Source organism: Phasianus colchicus, chromosome 2 (assembly GCF_987193195.1).
Source record: "Phasianus colchicus chromosome 2, bPhaCol1.hap1.1, whole genome shotgun sequence".
NCBI lineage: Eukaryota > Metazoa > Chordata > Aves > Galliformes > Phasianidae > Phasianus > Phasianus colchicus.
Genome location: NC_143437.1, coordinates 31,007,828 through 31,024,777, shown reverse-complemented (window position 1 = coordinate 31,024,777; position 16,950 = coordinate 31,007,828). Strand labels below are relative to the sequence as shown.

The 16,950-nt window shown below is 38.6% G+C and overlaps 1 protein-coding gene across 7 annotated transcripts in view; it reads left to right on the top strand.

The window, feature by feature from the left end:
* Positions 1-16,895, top strand: part of LTBP1 (latent transforming growth factor beta binding protein 1) — a 187,540-nt gene extending 170,645 nt beyond the window's left edge. For all 7 annotated transcript variants that reach the window (XM_090135253.1, XM_031593368.2, XM_031593374.2 and 4 more), the window contains 4 exons: positions 2,507-2,677; positions 12,326-12,448; positions 14,462-14,611; positions 15,847-16,895. In XM_090135253.1, the coding sequence (XP_089991379.1) occupies positions 2,507-2,677; positions 12,326-12,448; positions 14,462-14,611; positions 15,847-16,016 (614 nt within the window). In that variant the 3' untranslated portion in view covers positions 16,017-16,895. The remainder of the gene's footprint in view (positions 1-2,506; positions 2,678-12,325; positions 12,449-14,461; positions 14,612-15,846) is intronic.
* The last annotated feature ends 55 nt before the right edge of the window (positions 16,896-16,950 follow it).

Genomic DNA, 16,950 nt, shown 5'->3' with positions numbered 1-16,950 from the left:
TAAGGTGGTGCTGACATGGCTACAGACCAGAGTAAGCTTAGTATGGGTCATGCTTGGATGAGCCTGCTCTTTTTTTTCCCAAGAGGATTTTAGAGGGCATTGCTTAGTTCATCACATGTTTATCCAGAAAGCAACATGATGTAGGACTCCACAGGGCTCTACCTTGCCATGTTAGACAGGAGACTGCTGAAAGTATCAATTAAAAGTAGGCTTGAGCTGGGGAGTTTTCCACTGATTCACCAGCTCTGCATTGGTCTCTTACAGCTTTGTACGTAAAGAGGTGCATCTTGCTTGCAGGATCTGTGAGACTGGGATTTGGCTGTAGGCTAACTCTGGAGTTAGTCCACTCTAATTCAGAATGAATGACTGTGAGCTTCTACCAGTGGAATAAAACCAGGAATAACAAGATACAGAAGAAAACAGCTTAAATTATATCTGTGCTTTCAATTGATTAGTATTTGAGGTTGCATCAGGCTCACATTTTCAAGCTGTGAGCTGCAGTGATGCTATTTAAATAATTTTTTTTCATGTTCTTTTGATTTCAGTAGACACTGATTTCTGAAAAAGATGTCAGCTATTCTGAGATTCTTAGAAATGTTTCAAAAATCCAGAGCATTATTCAGTCTGTACAGCTTAGTCTACGCCATGCTCAACTTTTAAAGAAATATTACAGTGTTTTTTTAGTATTGGCATTGCATAACCATAATCCAGACCTCTGGTCCCTGTAACTCTCAATAAATTTTCCTAAGGTGCTTCTGTGAAAGGAAATGTGGATATACAGACCAAGTGCCTGGTTTAGTTGTGCAGAATTACAGAATTGGTATTTTTGAGGAGCAATGTAGTCATCCTCTTGCCTGGAACTGTGAAAGAACAACAGCATTCCTACGGTTCAGTCTCGAGTTAAACAAACAAAAAGCAGGATTGTTCTTTGCTTTCATCTAGGATTTGAAGAGAAAAGGGCCCAAAAGGGTGTTCCATCATTCAATACTGAGGCTAATACAGCAATGACCTTTTCACCCAGCACAAAGCACTCAAGCCTTGTATCACTACTGGCACTGTCCTCCCTGCTGCAGAGGACAGCACACGCTGGTTCCTTTGTACCAGCAGAATTTGGAGCTGGTTGCAGATAACCAAAGTTGCTCTTCACTGCATGTTCTGGCAAGTTCCAGGGTATCTACCTAGATCTTTACACTTGTAGAACACACTGTAGGTTTTTGTTGTATACGTACCTGCGCACTACTGCATCTTGTGGCTGTATCATGTAAAAATGCAGTTAATATTTGCATGATTTTGGTTTATGACAACTCTTATATTTTGTTCTGTGTTGGAACAAAATCAAAACCTTTCAGATGTTTTTACAAAACAATTGTGCTGTGGTTTTTACTTTCCAAGTAGATAAAGTTTTCTGTTCTTCTCTCTCTGATAAACAGTTTTCAGATTGCTAGGACTAGGAAATAATTGTTGCTGCTGAGAATTTTGTAAGAACTAGTATGCCTCTGAAATATTCCAGCTCTAACAAAAATACATGTTTTGTTAATGTTCATAAGAATGTGACAGTAGTTCACAGCAGTATTCCGTCTCTAACAATAGCTGTAAGTGGATTATTAGGGACCAGAAGAGAGCAGATAAACAATACTTCCCCTCATCCCCCACCCCCAACATTCTCCCAGCCTCTAACTATTTTCAGCTGATGGGATTTCATTAGTCCAAAGCAGTTTGTTTAGTTAATGGGACTCTTCCAAGAATTTATCAGTCTGCTGCTGAGCCCATGCAAAATTGTCGTTCAGCTGTCCTAACAGTAACAGTTCCTTCTGATGCCATTTTGCTAGTCATGTAAGAAAAGCAAAATAACCCTTATTAAAGTTCATTCCAGTAATTCCCCAAATATTCACCACTGTCCCAACACTGCTTTTTTTTTTTTTAGATCTGTGCAAACTTCCATGAGAGCAAAGCTGAGTCAGTGCTAAGCATTCAGCAATATTCCTCCAAGATCATGTAGTCCAACTGTCCACCTACCACCAGTATTTTCTATTAAACCCTGTCCCTTATTACAACATTAAATTTTTCCTGAACACTTCCAGGGATGGTGACTCCACCACCTCCCTAGGCAGCCCGTTCCAGTGCCTGACCACTCTTTCAGAGAAGAAATTTTTCCTAACAACCAATCTGAATCTCCTTGGCACAACTTGATACCATTCCCTCTAGTCCTAGAACTAACTATTAATAATTATTATCATTAATGAATGGTTATTTCCTTCAGAAATTTTAATTTTTGTGTATTTTGTGTCAAATAATGCCATTGAAAAATCAAAATCTCAAGGGATGAGTCACTAAGCATTTAAAAATGCTTAAATTTGTATTTAGTAAAATCTGTCTTGTCATGGATTCACAAGCAGTAAAATTAGGTTAATCTCTAGTGTGTATTTACAAAACTCTGCATTATGCCAGTATCTATTTTTTAAATAACAATGCTGCAAATATGATGTAATACTGTCTTCTCCATCAGAACAAACTGAAGAAACTGAGGTCTACCAGGATCTTTGCTGGCAGCATCTAAGTGACGATTTTGTTTGTAGTCGACCTCTGGTTGGAAAGCAGACTACATACACTGAGTGCTGTTGCTTGTATGGTGAAGCCTGGGGCATGCAGTGCGCCTTGTGTCCGATGAAAGAATCAGGTAAGGAAATGAACGTTTCCATTCTTGGAACAAATTCTGACATGTTTAATCTCTTGCATCTATGTCTGGCCTAATAATGAACAAAAAACCCATAAGCCTTCAAAAGCTAATGGAAATTGTTCTCCCTAAATAAGAGGAAGTCATTACTGTCCAGATTTTGAAAACGTATTGCTTTTATTTTTTGGCACTTATTGGACCCGCTTCTTTTGGGTGAATCTCTCAGCGACTGGCAGAATAGGACCCTGGTGAAAATAGGAGGGCATCTTAAGAGTAGCAGAATTCCTTACCATGAAAGAGAAATTAAAAACTACCTCTGAAAAGATACACACAGTTCATGTGCATACACATGCTAATACTCATAAGGCTACATAAATTTTTCCAATTTTTGTTGCAGGTATTACACATACAGATATATTTTCAGCGTGATGTTCTGCCAGGCTAGCTACAAATAGATGTTTGCTTGATAAGGGTCTGCTAAATAGTGCTTTCAAATCACTAAATCAAAGAAATTGTTGTTATATGGTTACATGCTTGGCTATCGTGAAATGTTTAGAGAAGCAATTTAAGATAGCTAAGGGAAATGAAGTATGAGTAAGGACTAAAGGATTTCCAAGGATGTTAAAGAGTGTTTTAAAGCCCAAACTGACTAACAGGTCATATTTTTTTATGACTACATTTTGGTTTAGTGTTTAGAAATTAGACATTGTTCCAAGATACAAGAAACTATGTCTTGTGGTGAATACAAAAACTAAACAGATGTAGAGATATGTTGTTATTGATCCAGACATTTTCTGTGAGTTGAAGAATGGAGAAGAGACCCATGGAAGCAACAGAGTTGTATGTCAGCACATGAGGTGATACATCAGTACCTTTAACAACCCTGGTATTATGGAATCTGGTACCATAATAACTTGTATGCAATCAGTGTAACTTCTCTCATAAAAACTATTGAAGGGCCTAGTTTGGATGTGACTTTCTTACAAAGTGTCTTTCAGTAACATGGTTCAAAGTACACAGAAAAGGTTATCAAAGAACTAATGGAGCTGTGTTCTTGTCCGCTTGGGTTTTATCTTTTTAGAATTCATTTGCAAGTTCCTTGAACTGTTCATATATATCTTCCTGTGTTTGAGTTTGCTTTGGAAGTACAGCAATTAAAAAAAAAAATCTGACTTTGGTGTTGGCCAGAGTAACTACTGGTTAATGCTCACTCTTCTTCAGGCAACTGAAGAAGAAAAACAGCATGACATTAACTGGACACGTACAGGAATGAAATTACTACATCAGCTAGAATAACAATTGAAATGGAATGAAAGAAAAAAACACGGCAATAATTCATGGTGAGAATTGTTGCGTTGACCTGGCGCTCCTCAGATGGAAAGACAGGGCAGAATAAAGTAGAGAAAACCTGAAAAAGAACAGAATTACCACGATGGTCAGGGAATGGAGAACCCATCTTAAAAGGGTAGATGAAAAAGCCAAACTTAAATGCAGAATAAGGGTTGTAAATGGTAAGGCTCTCTGCTATATCAACATCATAGAGAAGTCCCACTAGCTTTTAAATAATGGTATCCATGTAAGATAATGAGTGAACAAGTTCAGTTTGAACATATTTAGACTTGAAATTAGATTGGTTTTAATCCATCCAGAATCCACAGGATTCTGGAGCAGCTACCCTGTGACAACAGTGGGATGCAGATCCCAACTAACTAGAAAGGACATGAGTAGTTCTTTAAAGAAATGATATGAAGAATCACAATGGATAACAAGATGCCAAAAGTCACTTGGATGATCCTCAAAGCTGAAGAGCACTGCAAAATATCTGCCTTAAATGAAAGTACAAGGCATACTTCGATCTCAAACTATTTAAATTGGATTCGAATATAGAGAGTTAGAAAGAACAAAAGCATACTGAATCTTTAGTATGTCAGAAAAAACAGCATTCCTTAGTGTAGGTGGTACATGCTCATGTGTCCTTGCACATGTGCATGTGCACACACACAAACCTGGAAACCTTTCTCTGTTTTCAGGAACATTTACCAAGAAAAATTTGAAGCTGACTGAACTGAATAAATGATTCATTTGACATGTCTTCAGTTTGTAGCGCTTAAAGTGATATCATTGGCTCAAGAGAGTGCTTTCACACCTCTGGGCCAGCGGGTCACAGGTTCAGGTCCTGGCTGGGGAACCTGGAATTTCTCCATTTTTAAATAACTGTGTACTGTGTTGGCCAAATTTACTACTGAAGGTGTTCACTTATTTTCCAAGTTAGGGGCATTCTGAAGAATGGTGATACGTGGAAAACAATTGTGGGGAGGCATTATCACTGAAAGACTTTCACCATGAAATGGATTAGATAACTAGATCATTTTTTCTTATGTTATCTATACTCTGCCTATATAAGATATTTAAGATTTATAGTTAAGGACATAAATATCATAATTATTTTAATTATCTTATGCCCGAAGATCTGGATGTTGCAGCTAGAAGGAAATACAGGGCTACAGTTATGAGTGATAAAATGTTAAGCACCTTTTAAAACAAATGCATATTGTGTCCCAGCCTTTTCTGAAAGCACTTGAATTTTTCATTACAAGATTTAAATGTCCTGTTTGAATAAGATCCAGCATAGAAACAGTGGGGAGATAAAGAGTTGATCCACATAAATGAAAAAGAAATCCATCCATTCATCAGCATGGAATTTATGTAGTTGCTCATATTCTTGAAAACTACTGATTCTCCTACCTTCTGGTGCTTGATCAAACAATTACCGCTGAAAATGACGCTATGTATCTGGAGACTGAAACAAAAAGAACTAGCAATAGTTTATGCATTGCAGCTGAGCTGCAACATATTACCAGAGGTAAGGCTAGTAAGTATTTTGAAGGCACCACCAAGGAATAAACTAAAAATACTAATTCAAATTCCCGACAAAAATAGTGCAAACATCAAATATAGTGATGTGATTGAATGCATCTTATTTGCATTAACAATTTTGCAGGGTAGGCCTTCTTGTCATTAAAAGAAGGAAGCAAGGACAGATTGATTCCAATTACATTGCTTCTAACATTACAATCTTATGATATCATTATATTACAGAAAAAGACTTCCACTGTTTGCATCCAATACCAAGGTTGAAAAGTTTTGAAAACGTAAAAGTTCTGGTTCTTTTCCTGGAATTACTGCAATCTTAAGCTGTACTTGCCCAAAGAACTTTCAGTTATTGTCGTCAAGAAACCTTTGAGTTTCTTAAAAACCCATTTGAAGTTTTAAATATCATTTGCAATCTCTAATAATTGACAGATTGATGAAGTTTGCAAAAGTGAATATTTTTGTTTTAGATAACAAAAGTAAAGCATCCTTTCCTTAAAAACCTGTCAGCTAACCTGCCTTCAGATGTTCTGCTGCTTCACTCAATTTACTGTTAGTGTTGTGAAGACCCAACAATTTCCATATGGAATGCATGCTCTAGTAATTGGCATCAGGACAGACTCCGATGAGTTTAACAGCTGGGTCAAAGTATCCATGCCAGAAAACAGAGAAATAGGCCAAGACTGAAAAAAATCTGGAATCCAGAATTAGGCCGTAGATATCTCATGCTAACCTGAACATGTAACACCCGTATTAAAAATCTGCTGAGACTCCAGAAGCTCCTGTGAGACCCTTATGGGATGGAAATGAATGTTAGGCAAGGTGTGTTGTTTCACGGTACAGTAAGTTCGAAGGGAGGGGACAGAAGTTAGAAAATGTTGAGTAAGGAAGTGAGTCAGAGTCAGTGTTTAATTTAAGGAGACTGTCTGCTTTTATATTTGTAAAATGCTTTTCAGAAACCTGCCTAGGACTTTGTTTTTTGCAGTGCAGTACCTCCTTTGCTTCAGTAAGCAGCTTAGGATGCTAGAAAGGTGGAGTTAGTGTCCCTGAACTAAAGAAATGCCAGCCTGTTAAGGGGGATGTCTTCTCTTCCTATATGTAAGTAGCCACCAAGAGAAGTTCTAATATGGGAAAAGGTAGTAGGACTGGGACTTTGCATTTCTTACAGACATTTTAATAACTATTTACTGAGGATGAGGATACATTTCTGTATCTATAGCAAAATATATTGCGTATATAACTTGGTGGTCTGACTACTATGATAATGTCATTAGAACATTCGTGCAACTGTAGAGAATACTACTGTTCCATTTTTCAGTCTTCTTACCTGTTTAAACTCGCACTTTTTCAGTGTTTTACTCTGATAGTTTGTGGCTATGCATTTTAACTGGAACCATTTTATGTTTATGTCAACGGTTTACAGGCTGGTTCGGCCCAGTTCCATGACTAGTGGGGCGGAGGGACCCACGGATCCGCGCCTCTGGAAAAGGGGAACAGGGCACCCCAAAATAATTAAAAACAGCGGCAACGATCTGAGGAGAAACAAACTAATTTACTAAATATAGTATCAGAATGCAAGATAACACACCATAATACAATATAATTAGAATTGAAGCTAATAAATCAAACATGATGAGAGAGAGAATGTTTGAAAGGTGGATAGACCTCACCATAACGCTGAGGTGAGATGCGCAGTCCAGTTGAGCAGCAGGGAGACAGGAGAAGAGCTGACGAAGAAGAGCAGACGAAGAAGAGCGCATCAGGTGACCTTGCCAGGAGTTATATCTCTTCTCTGTGACTGCAAAGTCCCCTGGGGAATGTAGTTGTTTTTCTCTTCCAGGCAGGTACCCAGAACTTGAGCATTAACAGTTAAACTCCCAGTGCCCCACATGATGTTATGATGTGGAATACCAAATACCAAAAATCACAAAATCATGACAGTTTAGAAGATCTACAGAAGTAGCAATGGAAACTCCAGTCACTAGATTTTACAGGAGTTTATACTTTCCTAATAGGAAGTGCCTATGTCCATGGCAGGGAGGCTGGAACTAGTTGGCTTTAAGGTCCCTTCCAACTCAAACTATCCTACAATTCTCTGCGTTTTGTGTTATCAGGAACTGCTGAAGACTTGTGCTGCACTTAAAGTTCCTCTTTATCTCCACTGTAGTATGGGCGAAGCCCAGACTACTGAGAGAACTACTGAGGACAGTGGCTAACATGACTCATCTGGAGTGTTATGTAGAATGTAGGATTCCTCTTGGCCAATTTCATGCTTTTTATACAGAAAACCTGCATGTGTTTCAGCCCTACCAGCTTCCCATTCCACCAGGAAAAAGAAATAAGCACCCTGACGGTTAGATTTGTCTGACCTATTCTAGACATCTACTTCAGGATGAGATGGTGTCATAAAAGTCTTTCAGTGGACTAAGAAGGAGCACTGGATGACTAACTCAGGTGTAGACCATGGAGATACCTACACGCTTCTGGCAGAACAGATTATTTGGATTGCATTTTTGTGGCAAGGAACTTTGTGTATCCTTTGTAAACATTCTGAGTTAGTTCTGGGCTGAGCTTCCATATTATGAGAACATGTTGTTCCCTCTGAGTTCTGGCTAGTGTCACTCATGAAGATCTTGAAGTACAAGGGATACCAATGTGTATAAATGATGAGTTTCCATTTGTACTCTTTCAAGATAGTAAAGATCAGCAGGGAGGCACTGGATTGATTTCTGGAGATCACTGTTCATCTTTCCATTTAGGGTGGCATTGTGCCTGCCTCCTTTCTGGTAAGGATCCTGGACAAATGAATTACCTTTGGGGCACAGAAAATAGCGGTGATTTGGTCTTGAATATTTAAAGTCTTATGCTCAGTTGTGCAGATTTTTGGCTGCTTTCATTTCTGTCAATGATTTTCAATGTTTTTTCTGAAGTGTAGCAGAATAACTTTGGAAGGGTTTTGCTCATGGAACCTCATACTCCAAGCATCCGTGTAAGTCAGCAAGGAGTCAGAAGGCCACTTGCAAAGCTGTGGCAGAAACACTCTGACTTTTAACAATCTACCACAAGCAATAGGAGAAAAGCTTGTTTTAGGAAATATGAGCAGCCTCAGATGAGGATCATAAGGAAGATTTTAATATCATGAGGTTGGTACTTCCTTCAATTTTAACCAGAGCTTTATATCTGAGAGTTTTCCTCGGCAATTTCATTTAGAGTTTCTTCAAGCAAAGGCATGTTATGTCATCAAAAGTCCTAGTATCCTTCAAGTTTTCTTGAGTACCAAGAGTTGTAGCATATATATGAATGCAGTCTACCACAAACCTCAGCACCTGTTTATGAAAGATGTTGATAAAATTATCTGAATTGTCAAACAGCATAGTCTAAAGGTACTACAGAAATATTTTCAGCTTTAGTTCACAAGTGATGCAATCTCCTGAGACAGCAGAAACTCAGCCTATTCAGACTGATGTCCAGAAGCTCTGATTGGGAAGGTACATTCATTACATGTAATACATGTTTTGTTGGCTTTGTCCTTCCCTCCAGTAATGTCTTCCATAGTCAATCTGTTGCATTTTTAAATAATATGAAAGGATTGCCATGGTGTTGATAGCCTTGGCTGCTTTTTAGTTTGTGCAATGATGACAGTTCTAAGAAGCTGGAAGAGAAATAAAGCTTGCTTTACAGGCAGGAGGGAGGACTGGCTGTGGTTCAATCACAGTTATGTCAAGAAACGCTTTTTTAATATAGTATTTTGTCTTAGATGCATGGAATAGGGAATGTTTTTTCTGACTAGAGAGTTTAGTATTTCTATGACTCCAGGTGCAAGTAAAGCCCGCACAGGCTTGTGCAGTTACAACTTTATGCAAATTAGATGTGCAGCTGCACTTGTGCTAACAAGAATCTCAAAGCGGTCAATCCATCCTTTTATGTTCTGTCATCTTGTCAGCCTAGCTTTCACCACCAATTATGGCTAACATCTGTGCCAGTATGCATGAGCATCTAGCTGTAATCCCATAACGTATTTGTTTTATGTGCATGCATCTGCCTTAGAAAATGTCCTTTATGATTTTGGAAGCATAAATCAGCTTCCTTTTATAATAGCTCTCCCACGTTACACAATAAGCTGTCTCAATGCTTCATTTGAATGTTGTGAGAAAAACAGAGAAAGGTATGAGGCAACACAGATTAACTCCTATTAAAAACATTGCCCTTTTCCCCTGTAACTGTAGTTGTATTATTATTGCTGATCGCAGCCAGGAGATGAGCTAGCAGAGAAAATGAATCCATGTGAAAAAAGTTCTAGCATTGACTGTGATTATAGAAAACACTTTTTTCATCATTTTATATGAAAGATTATTTTGAAAGCGAGCATTAATTTCTATGACAGCTAAAATGTTTTTGTAATTCAGAGGTTGATACAGATTCCTCCTTGTTCTCTGCCTCCCTCCTGCCTTCATGATGTCATCCTCCTCTGGCCATCTCCCCAGGGCAGCATCATGCTGTTCACTCATTTGTACACTTGCTGCAGCTTTCTGTGCACTATTCAATTCACATGTCTTCACCAAAGTATCTTATAGCACTTTGTTTTAATTTGCTTCCCTGGGAAATTGTGACCAGCGCAGTGCGGTGGCCCAAAATATATCTTTAATTGGAACTGTAGGAACATAGCATAGCAAGGGGAAAAGTTTAAAACAACAATTATACATACACATCTGTCTAGCAATAACTTGTTCTATCATCCAGAGAGGGAATCTAATGGCATCCAAGTCTCCAACTGACTTTGATTCAAAACGCCAGTTTTCAAGATTTTCCATAGCATGTCCCTCCTAAGGGCCTTCCAACCTTTGTGCTCTCCTCTCTGTCCACCCTTTCCTTCCCTAGGGAGAAAAGCAAATACAACTACATGGTGCATTTGGTTACTGGTCCTGAATTTCTGCTCATGATTTCTTAGGTGGCTTGCTGTTGCTCTCCTTTGTTTTATCTAGTAGCTGAATCAACAATTACTTGAATAATTAAAAAGAGCATACAGTATACAAAGGTTATTATAGGTAATTCTGAAGTCATCACAGTATGTATCAAAACAAGCGTGTACATTCTATATAGGTACTATAGATGTAGACATCGTAAAGTTAAGACTACTTAAATGCTTTGCAAGCCTCTGTACTGGAACTGTATATACAGGTCATGTATGAACTAAAAATAAGGTGTTTCTGGTAACAACTGGTAGAACTGTTTGATCATAGTAACTCAGTGGGAAGCTGTGAAGGGATGTAGGTAACATATACTGAGGCTTTTTTATGCTGGCTTTGTTTTGTTTGAGTACCAGGGGATATCTCTCTTGGGCAGTGTCCTTTTTTACCTGGGTGAGGAGAAGAGGATAGTTCAGATATAGAGATTACTGTGTCTAAATATAATGTAAAGGAGCAAAATGGACAAAACCCTTGCACTTGGAGCAGAAGGTGGTGAGGTTTAGAAGGATTTCTAAGTTGCATTCTGCAGACGTGGGCTGGAACCCAGTGGCAGTTTTGCAAAATGCAATGACAAGCTCTGCACTCGGTATAGTGTTTCACATTCACAAGAGCTGAACTGCTGGCCACAGAATTCAAGCAGACTTTTGAGCACCTTATTCCTTTTGGTACAGTGTGAAGCCATCCCATGTGAAGGAGATGATAGTACCTAGGAAAAGCAAAAGACAATGCTGAGCAGCAAAAGGGGCTGTCCTCTGGGCTGTCTGGAAGCAGTCTGGATATATCCGACTATTTGCTGTCTGGGACAGTTCAACACAGCATGAGGTTTCTGGCTCCGTAACCATCTGCAATTCTTGGATTTTGTATCTACTTAGGGCTTTTTTTCCTCTCTTTTTGGTGGTTTTCATTCCCGTTCTTACTCTGCCTGATTCTCAGAACACCAGGCAATCTTCACAGAAACAGATGCTAAATAGTCTGTAGCAAGCGTAAAGGAGCACCTGGATTACTGGATTTTAACAGAGTTTCCAGTCTCAAATAAATTACCATTTACTAAAAATACTGGAGACAAACTGAGGGAACACAATAAATCAAAAAAAAAAAAAAAAATCAAACTCTGTACACCAGCATTTCAGACATGGACTCTGACACCTAAAATGAAGAGCTGCTTTGGTATGTTTTTACTCAAGAGGCAGAATTTGAGTGTAGCTATTTCTCCCATACATTTCCCCTTGCCCTGTCAGGTTTGCAGCCAAGCAGACCTTGAACAGCAGTAACAATTAAGCCTGTGGTTTGAAGAATGGTTTGCAAAGGAGCGCATGCTATTTTGGAAGGGTTTTTATTCTGTGATTTCTGCAGGTTGGCTGGCACTACCAGAAATACAGCTTCTTTTGTTTCCTTTGGGATGTCTTCTGCTAGCAGACAAAGGGCTGGGAGAGCCTTTATTAAACCAGCAAAGAGCATAAGCACAGCTAGTTCTGATCAGGGGTGCCGCTGGCAGTGGGACGCACAGTATCCTTCTGCTCAAGGCAAGAGCAGACCAGAAGAACATGACACACAACTTTTGGTGCAGTTAAGGACTGAAATCTATCCCTGGTATTATCCCTATTATGACTTAATAGTCTGCATTTGGCTCGTTACATTTTAATGACATTCTTCTTGAAGAGACAATGCTTTGTAGGAATCGCAGATTTATGGTGTTTCTAGGAAGATAAGTTTATTTCCAGCTAATATGAGCCACACTACACTGCGACTAATGCAACGCAGCCTGTGTTACAAGTGTGATTAGTTTTATATCCTCTTTTTTTTCTCCCCTCAGAGGATTATGCCCAGCTGTGCAACATTCCTGTTCCAGGATCTCGGCGGCCATATGGACAAGATGCTTTGGTTGACTTTGAGGAGCACTACACTCCAGAAACTAATCCATACTTCGTTGAAGACCGTAAGCAAGTTTCTCTGTTATGTAAAATGCTTGAAATGAGGGTTGTAACTTGGACTATTTCCCCGTAGCTTGCTTTATTCTTCTGTTTGCTTCTGAGTAATGTCTCCTATTTATTTTTTAGTTATTCCTATGACATTAGCTTTCAGTCAGGTGTTCTGATTCAAGAGCCAGTGTTGTATAAGAGTCCAGTTGGGCCCAGAGTGCAATTTTAATTTTTAATACAGTAGAGCATTCTGTGCCAGATGTACTAAATTTATATTTACCAACAGATTTACAGCCGAAGGTAGAGAGGAGCGCCAGTTTTCTTTCTCACAAATTAATTTTCCACTGGAGCTTGGGACAGAGTTCTTTGGAGTACATTTAGTTGAAAAGAGACACACACACACACACACACACACACACACACAAAAAAAAAAAAAAAGGAAAAAGAAAAGAAATACCTCCATGCCAGTATTTCATGATTTTCCAGCACAATTCATATGGAAGAAAGGGAGAGCATGCAAGCTGTTCTCTCTCTGCAGCAAAACTACAGAAAGGATGATCAGAGAGCATGCATGCATACAACCTTCAGGCTAGAATGGGCTGCAGGCAGGGTGTGAGGGATTGTGTCCAATATCTCAGATGTCCGTCAGGAATATCCAGACTGTTGATGGATCTGGCCCAGCTTCCTGTTAAGGCCTGAGGGAAATAAATCCTTACAGACCTCAGTATATTTTTCAAAATCAGCCACTTGGTGTAGGTCCAACATTTTCATCACAGAAAAGTGGTATGTATAGCTGAAGTTGGAGGATATACATGAAGGATAGCACAGAAAGTGCAGAGTAGAAAGAGGAAGGCAGGAATAGAGAAAAGAAAGAGAACCAAAATAGGATGAAGTATATAGAAAAAGACAGGAAAACAAGCAGCGGGAAAGGTAGAGAAATTTATATTGCAAGGTGGCTTTGCAAATTGGTTACAACTGTTGTAACAGTGAATAGGTAACCAGGTTTTACAAAAAACGATGGTTTGTGCGTTCACTCCACTAATCATACATTATGGGACAGATGGGGAAATGTATTATACTCTGTTCCACTCCAGCCCCAATTTCACCTCCACTTCTGTGCTATATATTCATTATGTTGGTAGGCCAACAGAGTCTCACATGCTCCAGCCTTTTTCCTTAGAAGGCCTTTTGATGTGATGGGCTGCCATCTGCAGTCCTGTTACAAACAGCTCAGTGAATTGAAACTTGGTTGAAAAACTTATGCAGAACTAAGAGGAGCAATTCAGTCTTACAGAAAATCTCTGAATGTGTAAAAAATGTCATTTTTTTTTAAATACATATCCCTCTTTATATATAAATTCATAATAAAACAGGGAGCCTTTGGCTACTCACCATTGAGAATTATGACATGGAACGACGGGTAGATTACAAGTATTTGTACTGGCACTGATTGCTGAAGTACCAGCCAAAGAGTTATTAACCAAACCCACAATAGTAAAGCAGTATCTGATTTCTTCTTACTTAAGGCAATTGAATTTAAGTATTTTCCCCCATAAGTACACCTCACTTTTCTAGAATACTATTGTAAAGAACTTTTGTCCCAGACTGCACTACTGCTGCTTACCTTTGTTTACACAAAAGTCGATATACTTAAATATTAAAATAAAATGTGCAACTGAGAAAATATTGATTTATCCTTAAAAAAAAAAAATAGACAAAGCACACCATTTCATTTACCAAAAAAAACAAAAAAAAACAAAAAACCCCCCAACCCTCAGGTTTTTAAACACAATTTTTAAAATACAGCATTCACTAAGTCATTCAGTTTTCATCTTGAAACATCAGAGTAGTTTTCTAGTGCATTTACAACTCCAGGTGGTGTAGCTCTGCTAAAGCTGACCTACATTCTGCAAAGTCAATTCACAGTCCAGTAAACCTCTGAGAGAATTTCAGTCTCGCTGTGTGTTTGGGTGTATATATACATTCAGCAGCAAGATAACTTACTTGTTGGTAATTCTTTCTTCGCTCAGGTTTTCTGAACAGTTTTGAGGAGTTACAAGCAGAGGAATGTGGTATTTTGAACGGATGTGAAAATGGCCGATGTGTGAGAGTCCAGGAAGGCTACACCTGCGACTGCTTTGATGGTTATCACCTGGACATGGCCAAGATGACTTGTGTTGGTGAGCACAGCATATTTATTACTTATTCTTCTTTTACCTGTCAGCTTTATTCAGTCACTTGACCTAAGCAGAGGCTAAGGAAAAAAAAAAAAAAGAAGAAGAGGTTTACTGATGTTCACCTAAGTGCTATTAAATATGCCAATTTGATCTTGATTTACTGCAAAGGCTGCAGAAGTAACTGTGGTGCTGTTCTCAGCTGGTGACAGCTGTGTTCAGTTAAGAGCCTAGAAATGAAGAGACACGCCCTTGTGCAATGAAGCTTAAGCTTGTATCAACAATGCAACACTGTAACATGAAGAGCAAAGCTTTTTCAAAACCAGACTGAGAGAATAAGTCTGGATCCAGAGCAGAAGAATAATTTTAGGAGTGAGTTTTTTAAGCAGTTAGATCTCCCAAATATTCAGATATGCATTTGGCAGGACACGGTACACTAATTCTCACTGATTTCAACAGTGAAAATAAACAGTCTGTCCTCTCACTCTTAAATCAGTCAATCTGCACAACAGACAACTAGGACATCTAGTGACTGTGTATACAATTAAAAAATGGGGAAAGATAAAGCGGCAGGGAGAAGATGAAGCAAAACAACTGAGCACTTCTCAGTGTAGAGCCTATCAAGCCTATCACAGAGGGTGTGTGGGTATTGGACAGTGTCCATGCTAATCTTGCCTAGCAGTGTGCTGTGTAACTGACAGCTTTGGTCTCCTACCTATACCGTGGTAAGCTTACCTGCATGCCTTGTAATCTTTAGAACTTTACAGTAAACTGGCCTCCTTAGCTCTGGGTGTTTCAGGCCAAATGCTGCACATTATGGACTACAGGTAATTTGCTGTTTATAACTGTCTAGTTGGCAGCACCAGCAAGGCCTGAAATCCTTGCTTTTTAAATACAGATATTATACTAAGAACTAGCAACACTCTTCTTACAAAGCTACTTTCATGCAATCAAAAACCAGTAAGTGGTTATTCAAAGTTTTGTGTCACTGCTTAAGCTGACTCTGTAATGTAACAATTTAAGGTTTTCAAATACACTGATTTCCTATGGTAACTACCACTTCTTCCCAACAAAATGTTTGTGTGTTACAGTTTTGGGGCTAGCCTATTACCACCTGATCTTAACTGAATACATAGTTCTCAGGGTCTTCCTACAGCACACTCTGCTCCTGCCAATGCTGGAAATAAATGCGTTTTACCTACACGCTGAAGTACATGTGTTTTGCTGTCCACTTTTTGCAGATGTGAATGAGTGCAATGAGCTGAACAACAGGATGTCTCTCTGCAAGAACGCCAAATGCATTAACACAGAAGGTTCGTACAAGTGTTTGTGTCTCCCAGGGTACGTACCTTCAGACAAGCCAAACTACTGCACACCACTGAACTCAGAACTAGACAGTGAACTGGAGTAGAGGAAAATCTCCATATCCTAAGCCCATATACTCTGCACTGTATAAAGAAAAAGAAGAAAAAGTATTTAACTTGAGAAGAGGAGGCACCAGAGTAGTGAACATAAGGGGAAAAAAAAAGCATTAAATATGTGTCAAAGGTGAGACGTGATGGGCTGACTGCTGGTCAGCTTAACTGAAATGACAGACCAAACCAAATGGACACATTACTCTGTATGAAAGAAATAATCAAGTATATAGTGTGTTCATAAGAAAAAAAAAAATCATTGAAAATAAGCAAAAACAGTGCTGTTATTTTAAACAGAAGAGCTTTAGTTTTCTGTTTCTTTGTTGTTGTTTTTGTTTCTGTTTTGTTTTTACTATTGCTTGATTTAATTTGGCATTTAAATAGTGATGGAAATATTTTATATTACTATGTCATTTTTGATTGTTCAGTTCCTTGCCTACTGTTTCTTCTCAGACCTTTTTTCTGATCAGTACAAATTATTTGATACAGATATTCTTAGGATATTTTGTAAGAACTGTTACACAGGGTAATGCTCCTTCTACTCTGGAACATTGGTCAGTGACTTGTTTTAATTTGCCAGTTGTCTGCCCTGTGGAGCAGGCACCATTTGTTTTCAAATGTTTATATACCTTGGCGAAAAGTCCTTGTATTCATTTTGTATTCTGTATGGTTGTTACTGCACTTAAAGTCTCTAGAACCTTTCTTGCCAAGTTCAAAGCTGCTAGTGGACAACATTGGATTCCTTTTGTACATTAAAACAAAAGATTTTAGCTCACGTCTGTATTGTAATGTGTAAATTGAACACGAGAGATCTTGTATGATTACCCTAACATATTAAAGCTGTATATTAAAACTCAATAAAATCACCTTTTTTTTAGAAAAAGCTATTTACTAAGTGTAGGCTTTTTTATTTCCCTTATTGGTACTTAA